We start from the raw sequence: 20,623 nt of genomic DNA on the forward strand, positions 1-20,623 counted from the left end.
TACCGATTGATCCTCGGCCGTCCAAGGGTTATTCCAGCGAGAACGCCACAACCTCGATATACGTTACTGATCATCAACCGGGTTCCATTTGGGGATCCACAGGCTTAACTTACGCATCGCAGCTCAAAAACTTCTTCTCGCCCAACGGACATGTCTGAAATGTGAAATCTGACTTGAAACGATAGTTCGCGTTCACATGGTGTCGGAGTGACGCACCGATCACTCACCCTCAAACACGACGCCGCTCCGATCGACCAAGGGGGTTGGAGGTCGGAAGTGGCGTTTTGAATATTCTTCCTCTGCTCCCTCCTCTCTTCATGCCTTCATGGCTTTCAATGAATGAATTTCTCTCCATTTTTTTTCGTGGCTTTCGAGGAGCTATCACGAGGGTGTGAAATACTGTATCATGTCAGAGAACCTGAAAAACAAACTTTCATCCTTACTCCGGTCCTGCAAGCTGTAAAGTGTGAGTGGCTCTTGGCCGTCCGCAGTGCCAGTCGATCACTCTTCGGTTTTTCCTAGAATAGAACTGGTCTCACGTCGCGAATGCTGTGAGGCGAAGAGCACTGATCGTATGCCATCAGGGATCTCTGCTGAGAGGAGAGAGAGAGAGAGAGAGCAATAAAAATTTTGCTACCGACCACCATACTTGCGTATCTCATAGGGGAGGGTCTCGATCATCTTTGACGTGTTGAGGTTGGGGTGTGGAGCGTGAGAGGGAGATGAGATGAGAAGAAATGTAGACTTATAAAAGTGCACTCTGAGATCGACTATAATCTGTCTCCCGTATCGTTTCTCTATTTCCCTCCATTCATTCGGGGAGATCAAACGGCAAGGATTCGTTCACTTACGACCACCACAGGTGTCGGGACTGCCTAGTTGATCGTTCGCTTCCTCTTCCTCGTACTCTGTCGCCTGCAATAGACCTTGCCCAGCGATGTGCCACGAGACTCCCACCTCTCAGTTCTTGGGTAGCTTGATCACTATCCTCGGCACATGTTTCACTGCTTGGCATATCTATTGCTACGACAAGGGACGATGTCTGCTCTTCGAACGTAAGAGCGCTTTCCGATGGAGTGAGTATTTCTGGGATGACTGTTCTGTCATCACCGTCGCCAGGGATGAGTTGATCTCAGCGAGCCATGGCTGATCTCGTCCTTTTGGCGCAGTTATCGTCGTGAGTTGCAGTTCTCTCCGTCGTCGCGGCGTACAGTGTTGCCAGTCAGCACTCCACTCGGTGAGGTGATGACCGTCTGACGTGTGGCTGCGCTTCAACAGTGGATGTTCATACTTGTCCTCTGTTTCGTGAGTCCATCGCGTGTTAGCCGGATGGACGCTGACTGATCCCCTACGGTGCCGCAAAGTTCTGCATTTACACCGTCATGCTTACTTATATCAAATACCAAGAATGGTATGTCGTCGTCAACGTTTCCGATACCAAGACAGAGATCTTACCTGCCCCGTATCATACCGTAAGTGGGAGACTTGTGGTTCTTCACTCCCTCTGCATCCAATCCTGTTCTCAGACATTTACCTCGTGAATTGCATGATTCAAGCAACCCACCTTGTCCCTTGACCGACACGGACCGGTGCACACAGAGCTGATCTGACCTTCTGCCCCCCCCCCTCTTAGTGGTCGGCTTACCGTCAGTCCCTCGGTTCGACCTCATACCAGATCCTCGCCGCTGCATTCTCCGTCTCGCTCTGGATCAATTGCGAAGAGACGCTCTACTGGGCATATCTGATCAGCACCATCAGGAGGAGGGAGAGCAAATCGTGGTTCCAGAGCGTACAGATGAAGATCTGGGTCGGGGTCTGTCTGGCGGTGAGTGGGGTCGGGCCAAGGTGCCACATGTGCTTGCGCTTGTCTCCATACTGTATATTGGCACGGCAAAGCATCGACGAAGAAGTGAATCGAGGAGTGGAATGAATGGGTGACTCGAGTATGATGGGGAACGATGCGAGAAGTTGGCACAGATACTGATCTCGTGAGTTATATACGGCGTAACTGTCGAATTTAGATCACAATAATCTGTTATGGAGCGACCAATATCGATACTACCGATTTATTATCGATGGAGAGGAATCTCATCTTCGCAGGGTATGTCTCAATGCCACAATCATCTGCCTCCTGACACCTCATGTGTACACACACACACACGCTCTCTCCATCGCCATCACATTCCTGTATGACCTAACCTCATCAACAAGTGTGGAGCTGATTATCTAGTTCACGCTTACTACTGTCCCTTATGCAGAGCTAGCATCGCCGGCGTCCTGTTCGTAGGGAGTCTGTGGCTCATCGCCGTCTTCCCCGGCTTCATCAGGGAGTCTGTGGGTGTCTCACGTACGGCTCGCAAACGACGAGAGCTTACCTAGGGCGTACGTAACAGCAACGACAAGGAGCTAACCCGGATGTCATTGCGCGACTGCATTATTTCAAGGTAAGCCGTTTAGTTCATCGATGAGGTCGTGGCAGCGGATCCATCCCAGAGCAGCCATCTCCGGTGATACCGTATAACAGCCTCGATCAGAAACCGACAAGCAAGATCGCTTACTACTGTACGGTATTCATTCGTTCATCCAGGAGCTCAACGAGATGCGCACCCTCTTCCGATGTCTCTACGTGGTATCGCTGTTGGCTGTGTCAGGAGACGGGTTCACAAAACATACACCAGTCAACGCCCATCCGTGAGTGGGAAGTGTCGCCCTGACCGACCCTCGGAGACTGACACCACCTGCATCTTGTGCCGCTTGGATGCGGTCCACAGGTTCACGCTCGACTTGTTCTACATCGCTGGATTCTTCTTCATCTTTGTGTCTAACGGCATTTCTCTCATGGTCAGTCCTTAACCTTTCTGCCTCATCCACCATTCGATCAGAAAGAACAAGATACGCCTGCGGTCCTTGACATACCTTCAAATCACGGACCACATCAAACGAGTCATTTGGGTTTGAACCCGACCGAACACTGGCACAAATGCATTCGGCAGACATTCACTGATGAAATGTTATTGACCTCACACACCTCACACAGATCCTCCTCCCTCGTAACACCGGCAACGGATCCGGCGTCTCCTCTTCTGGAGGTGTCTTCGTCCGAAGACCGGTCCAAGATCCCGCACACTGTCATCTCGATCGTGGTGGTGGTGGTGGTGGTGGTGGTGGTCGTACTCGTGCTCGTCAGAGAGCACACGACGACGATCGAATGGACATCTTACCTTCTACACCATCTTCGTCTCTCAATTCCACATCCAAAAATCCTTATTCCACTTCTTCTTCTCCTCTTCGATCTACCTTCAAAACCACCAGAGACAGGGAGAGGGGTTCGCCTTCTCCCTGGGGTATCTTGAACGATCGATTGGCGATTGGCAGCAACAACCATCATCATCATGGTGGTAAGAAGGTTCAGGATGATTTGGAGATGCAATCGACGCCGAGAGGAGGCACCTTTGATCAACAATGCGAAGGAAGCATCTCAAAGGGTGGCGGTTATCATGATGAAGAAGAAGGGATTGGAGGAGATGAAGACAAACATGGTCAGAACTCGACGATCTCAATGGAAAGTATCACTCTGGATGCTCCTTTCGCTCCGACTGGCGGAGAGAGGATTCTGAGTGAGGACGAGTTGGCAGCGCAGAGAGATCAGCCTGGACTCGTGAGTCATCCTCGTCGTTGTCGGATATGCGAAAATGTGAGGCTTGAGGCTGATACACCTTTCTTCTTAATCCAGTTGAACGCCTTCCGTTCCCCTGCTGATATCGGTGCACCGGCGCCGCCTCGAGACCTCAACATCGTGGTCGTCACTAGCACCGTCGTCGAAAAGACCTAAGCCAGGATCGGCATCGTATTCTTTCCACGATCGCGCCAAAGTACCTTATTCAATGTTCCCCGCGAATCAATCACGATATATCCCCTTGACTCTGTGCCCGTCCATAATGAACTTTGCGTTCTTGGTGTCCGTTCAAACTTGTTCAATTGTTCTCGCTCGCTTTCGCACACGTTATGCATGGCATCTGGTCTTTGACCCAAGTAATTTTGCTCACTATCGCTTCCACACGTCTGATTCACGCGATAAGCTGGACGCCCTCTTAGCGCCTTCTCATCTCATCGATTGTTCTATTCGACTATGTCAGCGAATGGTTTGAACCAATAGTCTCAACGGTCGCCCACTCACAAGCATCGCCAGCAACGAGCCGACATCTTTCGTTTGCTGACCTTGCTGCTGTGGCGCATACCCTTGACTTTGGTTTCCAGAGACATTCGGTCTAGGATCGTACCCTCCCATGCCAACAGGAGGCCCCGTTGGTAGAGGCAGGCCGCCATATTGACCCACATTGGAAGGTGGCGGACCATTCCTCTGCAACATACCTAGAACATCCGGGGGGAGACCAGAGTTGGGACGCTGAGCAGTGGGAGGAGGGGGGTAAGGAGGATAAGCAGTGGGAGGTGGAGGCATGTTTGGAACAACCGGAGGAAAGGAAGACTGCGTCTGTGGCGCTGATGGGGTCGCATACGGAGCGTAGGACGGACTTTGAGACGGGGGCTGATATTGCCCATTGCCAGCCGGTGGTGGACGGTATTGCTGATCTTGTCGGGGGGGTGGGTACGGCGGATCCTGACGAGGGGGGAAGCGCGTGTCTGGTCGTGGCGGATATTGCTGTTCCTGACGAGGTGGATACGGATTCTCCGCTCGTGGAGGGGGATACAAATCTCGCGGCGGAGGGTATGACTCTCGTCGTGGCGGGAAAGGATCAGAACGAGGAGGATAAGAATCCTGCTGGGGAAGATAAGGCCCTCGGCCTGATGGCGGAAGGGGGGGAGCGACAGGAGGTCGGGACGCAAGCGGCGTGGGCTGATTACTAGGCGGATTGCCACTACCTCCACCAAGGGATGCAAGAAGCTAAATTCCTATCAGTTTGAGCCTTTTACAGCTGATTTCATGGAACGCGGTCTCACCTGCTGCACTTTGCGAGCTTGTTCAAGACGATCTTCGGGAGGCTGAGAGGCACGATTAGCACCGATCAAGGTGTCGCTTTCGATGTGAGACATACAGGTGCGGATGGAGGTGCGTCTCCGTATCGGCCAGGAGGGGGCGGCAGACTTGAGCCACCGGGGTAAGGTCCTATGGCCACTTGATCAATCACTACCGACAGACTTTTGGCTTCGAAAACTTACCTCGTCCGTCTACTCTTCGGTTCGGAGATCTGTCACGTCCTCTCCCACCTCCGCCACCAGGAGGACCTCTACCATTGCCTCTACCACTTCTTACGTCACCGTATCCTGGGCCTTCGCCGCTACGTCTTGCCGATCTTGCTCCAAAGCTTGTGTCACTTGTTGACACGCTGGACTCTCTACCTCTTTCAGCTGCTCTGTGGACATTTCGATGAATATCAGCCCAAAAAAGGTGCGTTTGCCTTCAAGAACACTCACGGAGGGGGCGGTAGCTGGTTATCTAACTCGTCCCAGACGAAACGTAGCTCCAAAGTCCCTCCGAGACCCGACTGTCCTTGCATACAATCCACAAACAGGGCCGCCCCGCGACTGTCGTAGAACTCCACTATCTTCTGACTATTTGCCCTTCAGTCAGCCTAGTCGGAACCTGATTTGTGACGGCACTCACGCAGGTTCTCTTCCAGATCTGACCGACTTGATCTCGCCATACTGCTCCCCGAGTCTGCCCACCTCGTTCTCATGGATCACTCGGGGAGGGTGCACATGGACCAGGATCGAGCCCTAATTGCGTGTAAGTCTCAGCTGACGTACTAATCAACCAACTTTGGAAGAGAGTTTACTTGGTTCTTCTCCCTGTCACAATCTCCTTTTTGATCATCCGCTCGAGGCAAAGAGTAATGGACGTCGATCTACCGCCGAGATATCGTGAGCGTGGACAGCATACTTCCTTATTCGGAGGTCTTACCGATCTCTTGCCAATGTGGTGGCCATGCATGCCATCCCTAGCCCGTTCTGCGGCCCGGAGATCGTACTGTCGAATATATGTCAGCGGTTGACGTATCAGGGGTCGTGCGACTGTTCAGGTCTCTCACGTAGGTGATGAATATCATTCCTCTGTTATGAACCATCTCATAATATGTCTTGATTTCGCCGTACGTGGCGAACTGTACTTTCAGTTCATCGGGGTTCGCATCATACTGGATTGAGGCACATTGAGGTCAGACGAACAATACGGCGGGAGCGCGCTCGCGAGGTTCCGAAAGATGTATGACATACCGAGACGTTCCTTACGAAAAGGGTTCGACAGACTCTTTCGTTCTGTACTCGTTCTTCGATCGAGCGATTGTCCCGATCAAACAATCGTCGCTTGCCGCGGCCTGTCGAATAAGCAGTAGCATGCGTGTTAGATCACCTCATAGACCACCGCCGAGAGGCTGCAAGTGCACGACTGATCCAGGGCTGGGGGGGAGGGGGGGGCGGTTCACCAAAAGCAGCAAGGTCCGGCAGACGTCTGTGCGGGTCGACCACCACCGCTATCTCAAGACGGCGGCAAACATTGCGCGTTAATGTGAAGTTTCTGACTCAAAGTGACTCCAGGGACACACAAAGCGAGGTTCCGATCCAAAGCCCACAGCTCAAAAGCTCAAAGCTCAGATTGGTTGATTTCCACTGATGTGACCCCCAGGCGCTCAGGCTTTACCGAAGCACAATCCGCCTTCAAAGTATCCGAACAAACGGGAGTCCTCGAAAACCTCATCGAAGTTCAACGAACGCTCAAGGGGATGATTGAGAGACGAACGAAGCCCCCACAAAGAGTACTAGCTCACAAGCTCAAAAGTGATAGAAGTTCAAAGCTCACCATCGGGACTTCTTCCTCTACCGCCCACGTTCCCGCCCCCTCTTGGAGCTCTTGCATCCCGTCGTGCTCCTCCGCCATCATCTCGACCTTCGTAACTGGTGGAGGGTGGTCGATAGTCGTATCCATTTTCGGAAGGGAAAGCATCAAATCGAGGTGGGGCAGGCAAGAACGGCGGTGGAGGTGGGAAACTGCCCATATTGGTCTCCACTATCCCTCCGAGAGCTCAACCTGTTATAGATCCTCAAAATGCCCTAGCTTGCCTGAGCTATATCGAAGCTGTTTGTTATTCGACGGGGATGCCTAAAGGAAGTCGACTTTCTACAACCGAGCTCAAGTAGATGTGTCCGAGATCTGAGGACGACGTGGGGACCTTTGCTTTTCTGATTCGGATGCCGAGTCAGAGTCAGTATCTCAGAAGAAGCCGACCCCCCAGCTTGCGTGTAAAGGTCGTAGAGCTGAATATACCGGATTGATCGTTTGCAGAGAAAGGGAGGTACAAATACGGATGGAAAAGAGATGGATAACCTGATAGATGGGGAACTCACAGGGCACAAAGATGCCAGACCCGCTAAGAAACACCACGTGTGTGATTAGAGAAGTGTTGTAATCAGACCGGTGTGTGTTGATTAGTAACTTTGAGACGGGTGTTCCTAATGCTAATGCGGGTGGCAAACGGATAGTAAAGGGGTGGTCGGATGGCGTCACCTCTGATTAGCTGCGCCCGCCTCTCTCTATCTATCCTCGTTCCAATCCTCAGTCTCGACTTTTGTTCTATACATTGTTGCAATCTGGCCAACTATCCCCCTCTCCGAAACGACATATCATCCACCAAACGTGCAATCAGGCACACATCATCGAAGAAGGATCTAGGACTGGTCGATCCCACCCACATCAGGATAACAACAACAACAACAACAACCAGATGTCGCGGACAACATCATTCAAGCTCGTCCTTCTCGGTGCGCACTCCCCTTTCTGCATAGCTCAGCTAACGGGTCACCTACCGTGTCAGACTCGTGAGCTGACAGTGCATTTACAGGAGAATCGGCAGTGGGAAAGAGCAGTCTGGTTCTGAGATTCGTGCGTGCTGTCATACCAATCGAGGAGGCAAGCTCGCTGATGTGCGCTTACGGGTGATAGGTACGGAACGAATTCTCTGACTTCAGGTGAGTTGTCACGGATGATACTGCTCTGGTAAGACAACGATCAGCAGCTGACGGACCGATCGTTACTTAGAGAATCGACAATCGGTGAGCAATGCTTCAGGGCTTGGTCCAGCATGTGGATGTCTCGGTGCTGAATGAAGCCGTGTCAATCGTCCCTTTGTTCCGTCTTACCTTTCAGGCGGTAAGTACAGCTCATTCATTCCTCTCTCGTCGATGGGCACTTTGATCATCATGAGCTGATTTGTCTTTTCTGCGTATGATCTAGCCGCTTTCCTCACTCAAACTGTAACGCTTGATGAATCCACCTCAATCAAGTTTGAGATCTGGGACACGGTATGTTTCCTGCCTTCCAGTCTATCTCTGCATAAGCTGACCAAGCAACCCATTCTCTGTAGGCTGGTCAAGAACGTACGTGTACCCTATTACCATGAAGGAAGACCCTCACCTCACGGATTATCAGGCTACAAATCCCTTGCTCCTATCTATTTCAGAAATTCGAATGCCGCTGTTATAGTCTACGACATCACGCAGGTGAGCTTCGCAGACCACGGCACGGATATCAAAATATGAAGCTGATAGATACTGTCTTAGCCTCCCGAAGTATGTGTCCAGTCGAGTAACCTAAGGAGGCCGTGGACTGACTCGCTTCTCCTCAGACATCGTTCGAAAAGGCCAAATCATGGGTAAGGGAGCTTCAACGACAAGCGGATCCATCCATCGTGATCATGTTAGTGGGAAACAAGACGGATCTCGAGTCACAACGTAAGACACCCCGAGAATTAGGAGAACGATTCGCAGAAGAGGAAGGTCTGTTGTTCTCAGAAGCAAGTGCCAAGACTGGGGAAGGGGTCGAAGAGCTTTTCATGGAAATCGGTCAGTGTCATGTCTACCTCTTGGCCACTGTCTCGGGTCATAACGAATGAAGAAAAGCAAGCTGACAGGCTCCCCGCAGCCAAGAAACTCCCTCTTGCTCCACCGCCGATCCGGGGTACACCTGCTAATAGCAAGGGCGTGAGAGTATCTGGTCAAGGAGATGAAGCGAGTACACCACAAGCTTGTACTTGTTAAGTCATGAGCTTCAAGAATAGATTCAGTCCGATGATATACACACTCTGGCCTAGTTGTTTGTCGTCTCGGCAGTGTATGAATGATGTATCAAAAATTGTGTTTGCAAGCCAGATGCTAAGCGCGGCTGGCAGAGAAAGTGTGGAAGGGCGGAGGATGGCGCCACGCTCTATCACAGGGGTTTCACTTTGAAATTTCAATTCAAGATCACACCTTTGACTCGTATCGCATCTTGCTTTTTCTGTATCGACATCATACATATCGTCTTACCGCTCAGTCGCTACTTTCCACTGCAAGATGTCGAATCGATCCGGTACACCACCCAAACGACGTGCATCCGAGAATGGTACAGAAGCCGTCTCACCACCACCTCCCAAATCATCCAAGATGTCAGCTTCCGCACCCGTCTTCAACCCTTCCAAACCAATCTCTTCATCCACCAAAACCTCGAAACCCACTTCGTTCCACGATGTAGCCAGTGCTCTCAACAGCAAGCTCAAGACCCCGAACATGGAAGTAGACGATGATGATGCGGAAGCTGTAGGTGGCAATGTTGCGGAAAGTTCGGGTGGATCAAGGATCACAAAGCCTCTGCCGGCGGGTAGAAGAGGGGTGATTCCGCGTGCGGACTTTGTACCCAAGCAGGCTACCGTGCCAAAGACGAACGAGGACAAGGAGAACACGAGGAGGTTGATCGTCGTGCTTTCTCAGGTGAGCGCAGAGGTCCAAATAGAAGCGATATTTCCCCCTTCCCCCCCCCCCCCCCTCCCTGGCAGTAGTGCGATATTTCAACGTTCTCAGCCCTATCCCGGTCGTCGGACTTGGAAGCTGACCCCTTCGTCCCTTTTACTAGGCTTGTCTCGAAGCATATCGCATTTCATCTGGATCAGGAGGCAAGAACGCTTCTGGGAAAGAGGCCAAGTACGCACTGTTGAACTGTGACGACCATCAGGGCATTCTTGCCAAGACGGGGAGAGATATAGCAGATGCCAGACCTGATATCACACATCAAGTGAGTGATTTCACCGGTATACCAAGCATGCATATGTCCATCTCGCCTACATTTGTATGTTCAAGACAGCTAATCGAGGATCTGATCATCTAGTGTCTCTTGACTTTACTCGACTCGCCTCTCAACAAAGCGGGATTGTTGCAGGTGTACATCCACACCGCTAGAGGAGTTTTGATCGAGGTCAACCCCAGTGTCAGGATACCTAGAACTTTCAAGAGATTCTCAGGATTGATGGGTGGGTTTAAGCGTCTCTCATCGCTTCTCAGAGAGCTGATCTTAGATCTACGTCGTAGTGCAACTCCTTCACAAGCTGTCTATAAGGGGTGTGAATGGTAGCGAGAAATTGTTGAGGGTCATCAAGGTGGGTCTGTCTCCTGCCGATATGAAAAGTCACAGACTGATCAGAATGGCAGAACCCCATCACCGATCATCTCCCCACCAACACCATCAAGCTCAGTGAGTCAACTAGGCTGTTGAAGCGAGAGTCATGATATTGATACCCCTACTTCCAGCACTTTCCGCCGATGCACCCACTATCCGACTCTCACAATATCTCCCTACACTTCCCGAGACCCATTCAGTCTGTGTCTTTGTCGGTGCTATGGCCCGAGGGTGAGCCAAAGTTGCTCGAGTGGACAGCAGCCGCTGACCATGTCGCTCAATCTAGCGCCGACAACTTTGCGGATCAATTCGTCGATCACAAGATCTCTATCAGTGACTACAGTCTCTCTGCTTCCGTTGCTTGTGGAAAGTTCTGTTGCGCTATGGTGAGTGTACTGGTGACACCTTCGTTCACAGCTCATGCCTCTTGTCGTGATGTGTAGGAGGAAATGTGGGACATCATTTAAAGTGAGAATGGGAGAGATAGCATAGTAACGTTCAGGGTGAGATTGAACGGCCTCAACGTCGTTGTTTCCAAATGTGCGTGGTTCAGCTCGTGGAGATTGAAGAACAAAGACAATTTTCGATAGATATTTTGGCATCACACTCATCTGTATGCGTATGTTTGTACTTGTAATGTGTTCATGCATCGACTCGTGCGAGTTGTGTGTGGGTCCGTCATCGGGATCCGGTCAGAACAAATGATTTGTATGCCGACCTCCACTGTGAGGTAGAGCGTCCATTCAATCCGACGATCAGAACATAGCGACATTTTGTACCGAACTCGATATTCCTTGCCTTGCTTTCTCAACTCTTCGCTTTCAGGCGACATGATAGATGATTGGTACATTGCGACAACATAGACGAATACCACTCTTGTCCGTTTGTATGATCAACGAAACACTCCCTTCGATTCGGTCCAGACTCCACTTGTCAACAGGAGAGTGCGGTCCACAACACATCTGGGAATCATTCTTTCTAAACCGACTCTGATTCGAAAGAAAGCCGGAACTTCTGAGCTCGCACGACATTGATATCGGCACAAATATTGTGATTCAAGCAGAGAGCCATACCGCCCTGGACGATCCGTTTCACTTGCAACAGAGGAAGTGAGCGAACTCTCTTCACGATCGACAACACTTTACACCATGGGAGTCAGGGGACTACAGACGTTCATCAAGGAGAACCGCAACTCGCTATGTCGATCGGTCATTTTACCAGAGTTCAACGATGTCGATGGGCAGGGAGCAAAGGGCAAGACGCCCGTCGTGATCGATGCTTGGGGGTGAGTCAAGATCTCCTTCGATCATGACCAGAGCAAGATGATGGGAATCAAGGCTGATCATATGGTCTGAAATTCAGGATCGTGTATAAGCTTTATCTAGATAGTTTGCCTTGGACCTCGGGAGGGGAATATCTGAGGTTGTACAAGCTTGTGAACAAGTTGGTCAAGGCTTGGAGAAAGGTTGGACTAGAACCTACTTTTGTCTTTGATGGTGAGCTTGGCTATCAATCTCCACAGAGCCATGTTACTGCTGTCAAGCATCAAGCTAATGGACTTCTGTTTTCATCTCTCAGGCGCTGCTCCTCCCGAAAAACACGATGAGCTCTTACGACGGTTCTCCGAACAACTGTTGACCTGTCAACTGTTCTACACAACGTCCAAATACTCCCGATCGTCATCATCTTTCTCTCGAACCACTCAACGTGTGGTCCTACCCCCGTTTGCATCTCACGCCTTCTTGTTTGCCCTACGTCGTCTCGATGTCGCAATTCACATCGCACCGCAAGGGGAGGCGGACGGTGTCTGCGTGAGCCTTGCGAACCAGTTGGGCGGATATGTTCTGGGTCAAGATTCAGATTTCGTGATCATGATCGGAAGGGTTGAGAATGTCAAAGGATACGTCCCGTTGGATATGATGATGTGGATTGAAGGTGAAAACGCACAAAATAGTCGTCACTCGAGTCCATCAGACGATTCTTTTCAGCCTGTCAATCACGGACGGAGTAATCAAGCGACAATGGTCAGACAATCCGCTTTACTTCCACAGCCAAGCTATTCCAATCCGACGCTGGTCCTCACCGTGGTCCTCCCTCAAACACTGAGACAACGTCTTCGACTACCACCCCATTATATGCCTCTTTTTGCTTCCTTATGCGGAAACGATTACACCCCGACTTCAACCTTGTCCCAATTCTTCGAATCGAATCTGGACACGGTCCAACGTGTCGAAAAGGCAGCTAGGATCCTACGAGAGCAACTCTTCAGTCCTACGGCGAATGCTAAGAGCTCAACAAATCCAGGTGATCAGGTTGTCGAACTCGTCAAGAGAGTAATCAAGAAGCTCACCGTCTATCCCTTAGATACAGAACAAGCTCTGCAGGATATGGTCGACATCATCATCGACGCCGCATTGCAGTATGCCATCCCACCTGGGGGAGAATGCTGCTCGATCTTCCCCTTCTGCGGTGAATGTACTCCGACGGGATGTCAGACTGCCCCGCAGTCGAAAGGCGAAGGGGCGGATGACGATCTTCATGCCGCCAGGATGGCATATGCGGCAGCGCAGAGAAGAGGGTATTTGAATACTGTCATTACCGGATGGCTGTACCCGGATAGAACGTATCTATGGGGTGTGCTTGAGGACCCTACGATAGCAAGTCTGAGAACGTCGGAATTGGCCAGACGGATCAGAGCGGCAGCATGGGGAATCGCGGACGAGGGATTGGGAGGGTTACGATGGCCAGAAGAGGAGGAGGAACAAGAGCAGGAAAGGGATGCAGGCAACGAGTCCGTCGATACCGCTGACTCGACGGTCGAAGACGAAGCAAAAGTAGGAGATCGAGCGCTTCGAAACCTCCTCGGTGTAGATGGTAGTGAGAACAGCTCGGAAGTGGGAGAAGGTGTTCAGACCGACAACACGACTTTGGTGGACACCGATGTCATCTCAAATTTGTCTGCGAGCCGAGTGGTCACCGAGTATGGGCGACAAGGTTCATCGAGTCGACTGATTGCCTACCAACTGGAATTACCGGCGACGGAAAAGCTGTCCACAGGGAAACTACCAACATGTCTTCGACCACTCGAGGAACGATTACGAGCGTATCTTGCCCCACTATCGTCCGACACACCTCTTGTACGAGCGCTTCCAACATCCTTACAACCTCTCGTGGCTGTGGTCCGATCTTGCATCTTCGACTGTGCCGGCGCCGGTAAATCCACGACTTCCAGATGGCGTCGAGATGAAGTCACTGCCGTACTCCGAGCTGCCGTCGGAACTCTCACCATGTGGCGAAAGGATCTGTCGAGGGAGACGAAACACGATCATTCGGGTATCCGGACTAAAGCGCGCCTTGGCGAGAGTGAGAGTAAAGAGGGAGGGATGCTGTATCCGATGTTGGAAAGTCGGAACGCTCAACTTGTCGCTCAGATCAGTTCTACGATGGTCGATACGCATCTTCTCGCTCAATCGCTGTTACTCTTACCGACCATCCCTTCTGGCGGCATAACATCAGTAGAACAAATCGGTCCCACCCATCTTATACCGTTCTTGTTCTTTAGCGGAGTAACGATCCATCAACTCTTATCAGAGACCGAACCGGATGCTACGACAGGATGGAGATGGGACGAGGAAGAGCAAAGTATCCTTGAGAAGTGTTGGAACGCATTGATAGATGGGTTGGAAGATGACGTGATTGTCGGGATGAATCACCCCCCCGCGGTCAAGGTGAAGAAGGAGGGTGAGGGTGGGAAACAGGAAGGAGGAGTGGGCGGAGCAGTCGATAGCGAAGTGTTGTTGAGTAAGAAAGAGAGAAAGGCGAAGAGGCGATCGGAAGAGAAGGAGAATAGGAAGGACATACATAGTACCCTCATAGGAGGCGGAGGAGCATCAGGAAGATTCGGCCTATTGGGAGATTTGACAATTTGATGATGATCCGCGACGATAACGATAACGACATGACATCTCCACGTGAGATAGATTCTTGAGACGTCACTTGACCATGCATGTTACATTATTCACCTCATTAGGTTGTGTCCGAGGTCAATCTTCGCCAACATCATGCCCCGGGGTGTTGCGAAACAGTCTTGAACATAAACTCCTTTCGAAACAGTGCAGGATGCATCTCCAACCTGACCGAATACATGGATTTTGTGTTTGTGTGGTACTGAAATACAAAACAGAGGATATAGAATGGCAAATCCTGGTCCAGCCCTGGTGAACCAGGTTATGACAACAGATTGGATGAGGTATACAAAGAATATATAGAAACATCGGCCCTCCTCCGCTGACTTGATGCGAGAATCTTCCGCACTCGTTGCCCACCTCCATTCGTACAACAAGAGCTCATCCCCTTCTTGACCCTGACCCGAACCCCCACCATCCTAATGCACCCCTGGTGCCTTCATTCGAGTTCTGTTCGTGGTTCTGCGTCTGAGGGTCGGTCGCACTGCTGCCACTCCCTTGGTCACTTTCAGAACAAATACACCGGTGAGCTAATAATCTCGACCGGGATCACAATCACGCCACTCACCCCTCACTCATAGCGGCAATCGCCTGGTTCACCAACTCCTCGGGTAAATCGCCCGGTAGTCCCGAAGCGTAAACGTGGGGGTCCAAAGGCGCATAGCCGGGAGGAGGCGGGCTGGAATTCGTCCTTGACATACGGGCGGGACCAAGTGTCAATCGACTCGGTCTGGCAGTTTCGTCGCTTTCTCCACTTCTGTTTCCGTCGCCACTTTCACCATCATGGGCATAATGGGTGCCAAAATAGTGTCCGCCATTTCTGAGGGAGTGCATAGATATGTCGAGTAGATTAGGTGTGGGTGGATTATGTTCGATGGGCGAGGTCTCCCGATCTCTGGCGGGTGAGGTCAGAGCGTCGTCGTAGAAATCGGCATCTTCATCATCATCTTCTCCGTCATCTGCCGAATCGAGATACTCCATCCCTCCAGCTGACGGCACACACGCTTCGATGCTAGGCGTATCAGTCGGTGAAATGTGTGTTGTGCCATCACCATCATCATTGGCTGCTCGGCCGAGTGCTCGTCTTCTGCTTCCCACTGTAGATGGTCCAGGTCCAGCTTCACTAGCGCGGAGAGGACTGGAGACGGTGGGAACGGATCCGGCCAAGTCGGCACGTCTTCCCGCTCGTCGATGTCTTCGAGATGAGTTGGGTGTTCGAGGAGATTCCATTTGTACTGCACGACCGTGAAGTGACGTAGTGGATGATCCCGCAGAAGTACCTAGTCGAGCTGCAGATCTGACACGAGCAGCCTCGAGCAGAGCGTTCACTCCGCCAAGATTGGCCGTGTTACGGTTCGCTCCAGGTGTTCCATAACCCGCATCAAGAAGGATGGATCCTCTTTCACTTCCGTAAGCTGGCGGAGGAGCGAGTGTGCCGACCATAGGTGCCAAACCCCACTTTTTCACATTCGCTTCGATAAAGACGAAACCTGACTGGCCGAGATTGACGTGTATCGTGCAAGGTCCATTGGCGCCGACAGTGGGGAATAGATTGAGTTGTTGTAAACCAGTATAGGCATCATCCATTTTTCGTCCATTTCGTGTGAAGAAGACGGTACCAGTTCTCGGTCGATATCCAACTCCTAACACATCTCCTTCAGCCAAAGGTGGTCCATACGAGGACCCTGTGAAGGGGTAGTTATGCGATTTGAATCCATCTGAAGCGAAGTATGCAATGGAATGTTTGTTCCACCCAGGCAGACGGAAGGAGGGATATGGCTTGGTAGCGAGTCCGATGGCGACTTCGGTATTTGGTGGTTTGTCGTACATCTTGACTTCCCAGTAGTATACCTCGTTGAGCTTCGGCAAAGGCAGATTCGCCATCACGGAGTTGCCCCCGCCCTCTCGAGCTGGCATGCCTGGACCATCAGCCAGGAAAGTGATCTCGGTTCTTGATTGAACATAGAGCGAAAGATTGTCTTCGTAATCTGGCTCAAACGCCCAAGCTGAAACGCCCTTTTCCTGAATGGAAAGGAACTGGGACAAGGTGATGTCGGTGGGAACGGAAGCAGGAGGATATTGCAGTTGCCAGTCTGACGTGCGAATCAGCGAGAGATCTTTCGCCAGACCTTCGCATACTCACCTTTAGCGCGCTTATACGCTTCCTTGACCTCTGGATCAACCGTCTCTAGCCATCGAGCTTCGACACCTTCGACGCCACCTTCCCCGATCACACCATCACCCTTGGATAGATCCAGTGGTCCTCCATCTTCCGTTAGTCTACCACAACTTCGTTAGCATGACCCTTCCCCATTCTAGAAAGATGAACGCACCTGATCCCCTTTCTCCTTCTCATGTACAGTACAGCAATGAGGAAGACCACCAGTCCCAACAACACCGTAAGAATCACCACCATGACTGGTATGAATATCAGAACAAGGGTAGAATTACCCCCCTCGCCATTGCCGTTAGCGGGTTGACGGGGCTGGGGAATGTCTGGCGCCCCGCCCCAGGGAGCTTGACCCATAGCGCTTCGGATGGGATTGGACATATGTGATGACATCGTCGAAGACGAATCGCGAAGATCCCCACCAGAGTTTGGAGGAGAAACCGAACTAAGAGGCGAAATCAGTCGGTTCAACCAGTGAGGTTTCGCACCGGGCTGTGCGAAAGATTGGTACTGGGCTTTTGACGTTTCGGAATCTTGATGCGCGTATGGTCGTTGAAGGGGGTCGGCGTATGGGACTGTAGATGTGTCCATAACACGTCGGAGATGTCTGGACTGAGTTGGGCTGATAGTAAAACCACCGGTGATCTGAGAGAAATACAGCTAGGCAGCGGAAAGGAGAGAGATGAAAGGAAGTAGCGTATTTGCGTTGACCGACGATCGGACTGGCGTCAACGAGAAGATCGTGATCGATAGTGATGTTTCGATCAGGGAGAACTGTGAGAAGGTGAGAATCAATCAGACATTCAATCAATCGGTTGGGATCATTCGAATGACTAAACAACAAGGAGGATGGGTTTCCCCCTCGACTGAAGTATATGTCATCGTGTATGACGATAGTTTCCGGGCAGGTGGGCGAGGAGTGGTAGACAAGAGGCCCGCTCTCGCTCTACGTATCGCGAATTGACGACCCCCTGATCCGAAGATTGTATCCGCATTCGACTCAAGTGGCCAACTGATCCTTGCACTCACCTGATGTTCAGCAGCGATTCCTTCCGCGCCTCTCTTGTTCGTAGTGTATGTAAGTATGTCGGTGTTGTCACGTCAGATCGTGTTCCGTAAATACCTCGAGGGTGAGACTGTGAAATGTTGCTCTGTCGAAAACGAACAGGATAGAAACACAGCAGATGTGTGTAAGATCATTGTTGTGCATGTATGTATGGGCTTGCGCATTCCAGTCCCATTCAAACGATCCAGAGATGCGCACAATCGGATAAGCAGACTGTCTAATTGAGCACCCCATGTAAGAGACACGTGGTGTGGACAGGATGTCGTTCGAATGAGACTAAGTACACTCTTGCCTCTGAAAGCAACATGGAAGGTAGCTGGCTCAATCATATAGAAGATATTACATAGTGAAACCCTAGACAAGACAACAACAGCGTGGTATAGAGATGGTCACAGCGAGATCAGAGTATAGAGACTGGTGATACCTCGCTTCAGGCATCTCTCAGGGTGACACCTGGCGTTCTTCATCAAGATCAGGCATCTCCACCAACAACATCGAGATCACTCGCGACAACAATCAGCTCTCTAGGCCTCCTCACCCAATATCAGGAGATCCTATACATTATCGTCCGCGATCATGCGATTCGGTGCAGCTGATTCATCCGACGAAGATGAGATTGCATCCCTCGACTATTCCTACTCGTCTGACGACTCGTTCTCTCTGTCTCAAACGTAGGTAACGTCGATCTACAACGACAAATGACACCAAGGCTGACGAGATGACTGTTCTGTCTATCAAAGGAAACACAGCGCTCGCTCGGCAATGAGTAAGAGTATCCTGGCGGCACTAGACTCTTCGGAAGATGAAGCCGCGTTGGATTCAGAAGATGAAGTTGATATGTTGGGGCTGGGTGACGGGTGGGACGTTGTGTCGAAGAGAGTGGAAGAGAAAGCGAAGCCCACATGCAGGGAGAATACAAAAGTGAAACCGTGCGTATCTCCTTGCGTCGTTGCTCCACTTCTTGAAACATCAGCATCCAATGAATTGCTGAAACTGAATTTGCGTCATTTGCACAGATCTACCCCGTCAACCAAAAGTGGAGGAAAAGGAAAGATGTCTCTGCCTTCTCTTGCTTGGACCACACCCAAGCGACCGAGCTCGCAGGGAAAAGTACGTATGGAAGAGCTATTGAGAGAGGAACCGAGCGATTACGATAGGTGGTTGAAATCCACGGATCAAGCAGCATGGGTATGTATGCCCTATCACATCGTCTTTCAATGATGAAGCTGACAGAGGACCACAGCGAGATGGACAAAAGGCTGCACAAGAGCGCAGAGGCGAAATTCGGGTCATAGCGAGCAATGCTAGAGCAAGATTACGTGGGAAGGAAGACGATAGGATGGCAAGAGAGGCTGAGGAAATGAGAAGGTTGTTGGAAGGAATGGCTATCAAGCAAAATAAGGAGGAAGAGGAGACGGCAAAAAGATTCGCGGAAAGAGAGAAGAAGCTTTGGGCTGTGAGTAAACTCTTCCCGTCTGTCTGACAATCAAGGATCAATCAACTGACGAGATTTGGCCAACAGGACATTGATGCAGCGATTAAAGAGGTGGAGCGGAAACAAGCCGAGCTCGCGGCAGCCGCTCAAGCAGCCGCTCGAAAGCAGAGAGAAGAGGAGGCGGCTCGCATAGCGGCTGCGGAGGAACAAGCCTTGGCTCAAAAGGCAGAAGCCGATCGAAAGGCAAAAGAACAAGCAGAGAAAGAGAATTTGGCCCGAGAAGCAAAGGAGGCGGACGAGAAGCGACTGACAGCGGAGAAAGAGGAGCAAGAGGCGAAGCTCAAAGAAGCAGCAGAGAAGGGAAAGGCTGGTAGCGAGTGGACACATTGGGTGGAGAGACAGAGATGGATGAAGGCTCAGGTCATAGAGCCTGTCAAGGCGGATGCCGATCTGAAGAAAGGGTTGAGACCGGGAATGAGGTTGATCACGAGAGGTCTGGGTCAAGTCATCAATACCCAAGAGTCAATCGTACGAGTGGTGAGTGTCATAAAATGGCGTCCTTGACGTTTTAGTTGACGATAAAAACAAACCCAGACCAATGACCTGCACGCCATATTTATACAACAGCTTCCATCACCGCCGAGTACCGAACTTCCTACGATACTCAAGGAGGATACGCCTAAACCCTACGCTTATCTCCTGTCGCACTGCTCAAAAGCTCTCATCAAGCAAGCAGAATCCGAAGTCAATGCGAAGGCCGATGCCGCGTTCCCTCTCGCAAGGATCATCGTCGGTTTGCTACTGAGAGGTCATGCGGCATTGGGCGAAGTGCTCTTCGCGAGATTCGTCAAGAAGTGTCCATGGGTCATACCGTTCTTCCCGGCTAGACAGCCAGTGAGTCTGACCATCATTGGAAATCGACACGAAGCTGACAATTGGAACCAGAATCAACCCCGCGAGGAATACGAGAAGTCTACGGGTCGAGGTCCGGACGAATCGCTTGCGGAGTATATCTCCCGCATGGCAGGAATATCGACCCTGTATTTTGCAATCCTCCAAACACCAATCTCCTCCATCATACCCACGACATCTCTCTCTCCACCTTCTCCAACTCGGATGGAGACACTCATAATACAGCCCTTGCGTCTGCCTCAAGCATGGACATGGCTCGCCCTCGCCCTGAAAGATCCCATGCCTGCCTCACCTCCCGTCGCACATCTCGTATCATCCTGGATTGAGATTGCGGCTCATGAGATAGTGAGGGTTTATGGTCGAGGTCAGGTGGGGAAGATATGGGATGCAATAGAGGTAGAAGGTCTGGTAGGAGGGAAGGTCAAGGGTGATAGTGAAGCGGCGAGACAGAGGTTGAGTCTGGTGATAGGAGAAGCTAGGAGGGAAGGAGGGGCGAAAGTGCCGCAAGGAAGGGTTTGGGAATGATCGTTTGTATGTTTCACATCGACGGCCGGTCGTCGGTGAGGAGAGAAGAACGCATCATGGCGAAGCATTAGCATTTCTTCATACTGTATACGCATTTTTGACAAACGCAGGT

General features: G+C 51.2%; 7 protein-coding genes across 7 annotated transcripts; 5 read left to right on the forward strand and 2 right to left on the reverse strand.

The window, feature by feature from the left end:
• Positions 1-937: 937 nt before the first annotated feature.
• Positions 938-3,832, forward strand: IAR55_005370 (uncharacterized protein; the record flags this gene model as incomplete). Its single annotated transcript, XM_066948462.1, has 12 exons — positions 938-1,076; positions 1,170-1,177; positions 1,279-1,305; positions 1,365-1,472; positions 1,634-1,825; positions 2,022-2,101; positions 2,259-2,334; positions 2,394-2,444; positions 2,588-2,691; positions 2,772-2,841; positions 3,038-3,658; positions 3,734-3,832. 12 exons carry the CDS (start codon positions 938-940, stop codon positions 3,830-3,832), a joined length of 1,575 nt encoding a protein of 524 aa, XP_066801030.1.
• A 300-nt stretch (positions 3,833-4,132) lies between these two features.
• On the reverse strand, positions 4,133-7,010 carry IAR55_005371 (uncharacterized protein; the record flags this gene model as incomplete). Its single annotated transcript, XM_066948463.1, has 11 exons — positions 4,133-4,903; positions 4,960-5,001; positions 5,055-5,125; positions 5,179-5,372; positions 5,434-5,571; positions 5,624-5,736; positions 5,796-5,864; positions 5,921-5,986; positions 6,048-6,152; positions 6,232-6,332; positions 6,815-7,010. The coding sequence occupies 11 exons, from the start codon at positions 7,008-7,010 to the stop codon at positions 4,133-4,135; spliced, it is 1,866 nt and encodes a 621-aa protein (XP_066801031.1).
• Positions 7,011-7,736: 726 nt separating this feature from the next.
• On the forward strand, positions 7,737-9,048 carry IAR55_005372 (uncharacterized protein; the record flags this gene model as incomplete). The annotated part of the gene is made up of 9 exons (XM_066948464.1): positions 7,737-7,773; positions 7,854-7,894; positions 7,955-7,980; positions 8,051-8,064; positions 8,246-8,313; positions 8,376-8,388; positions 8,441-8,511; positions 8,637-8,853; positions 8,933-9,048. 9 exons carry the CDS (start codon positions 7,737-7,739, stop codon positions 9,046-9,048), a joined length of 603 nt encoding a protein of 200 aa, XP_066801032.1.
• Positions 9,049-9,342: 294 nt separating this feature from the next.
• IAR55_005373 (uncharacterized protein) lies at positions 9,343-10,905 on the forward strand (the record flags this gene model as incomplete). Its single annotated transcript, XM_066948465.1, has 8 exons — positions 9,343-9,756; positions 9,899-10,057; positions 10,151-10,292; positions 10,351-10,418; positions 10,471-10,513; positions 10,570-10,669; positions 10,725-10,824; positions 10,882-10,905. The coding sequence occupies 8 exons, from the start codon at positions 9,343-9,345 to the stop codon at positions 10,903-10,905; spliced, it is 1,050 nt and encodes a 349-aa protein (XP_066801033.1).
• A 681-nt stretch (positions 10,906-11,586) lies between these two features.
• IAR55_005374 (uncharacterized protein) lies at positions 11,587-14,367 on the forward strand (the record flags this gene model as incomplete). The annotated part of the gene is made up of 3 exons (XM_066948466.1): positions 11,587-11,723; positions 11,801-11,934; positions 12,017-14,367. The coding sequence occupies 3 exons, from the start codon at positions 11,587-11,589 to the stop codon at positions 14,365-14,367; spliced, it is 2,622 nt and encodes an 873-aa protein (XP_066801034.1).
• A 417-nt stretch (positions 14,368-14,784) lies between these two features.
• Positions 14,785-16,930, reverse strand: IAR55_005375 (uncharacterized protein; the record flags this gene model as incomplete). The annotated part of the gene is made up of 4 exons (XM_066948467.1): positions 14,785-14,908; positions 14,972-16,496; positions 16,547-16,683; positions 16,737-16,930. The coding sequence occupies 4 exons, from the start codon at positions 16,928-16,930 to the stop codon at positions 14,785-14,787; spliced, it is 1,980 nt and encodes a 659-aa protein (XP_066801035.1).
• A 1,285-nt stretch (positions 16,931-18,215) lies between these two features.
• On the forward strand, positions 18,216-20,511 carry IAR55_005376 (uncharacterized protein; the record flags this gene model as incomplete). The annotated part of the gene is made up of 7 exons (XM_066948468.1): positions 18,216-18,310; positions 18,380-18,568; positions 18,656-18,827; positions 18,883-19,095; positions 19,162-19,611; positions 19,669-19,968; positions 20,020-20,511. The coding sequence occupies 7 exons, from the start codon at positions 18,216-18,218 to the stop codon at positions 20,509-20,511; spliced, it is 1,911 nt and encodes a 636-aa protein (XP_066801036.1).
• Between the last annotated feature and the right edge of the window lie 112 nt (positions 20,512-20,623).

Source organism: Kwoniella newhampshirensis, chromosome 11 (genome assembly GCF_039105145.1).
Source record: "Kwoniella newhampshirensis strain CBS 13917 chromosome 11, whole genome shotgun sequence".
Lineage (NCBI taxonomy): Eukaryota > Fungi > Basidiomycota > Tremellomycetes > Tremellales > Cryptococcaceae > Kwoniella > Kwoniella newhampshirensis.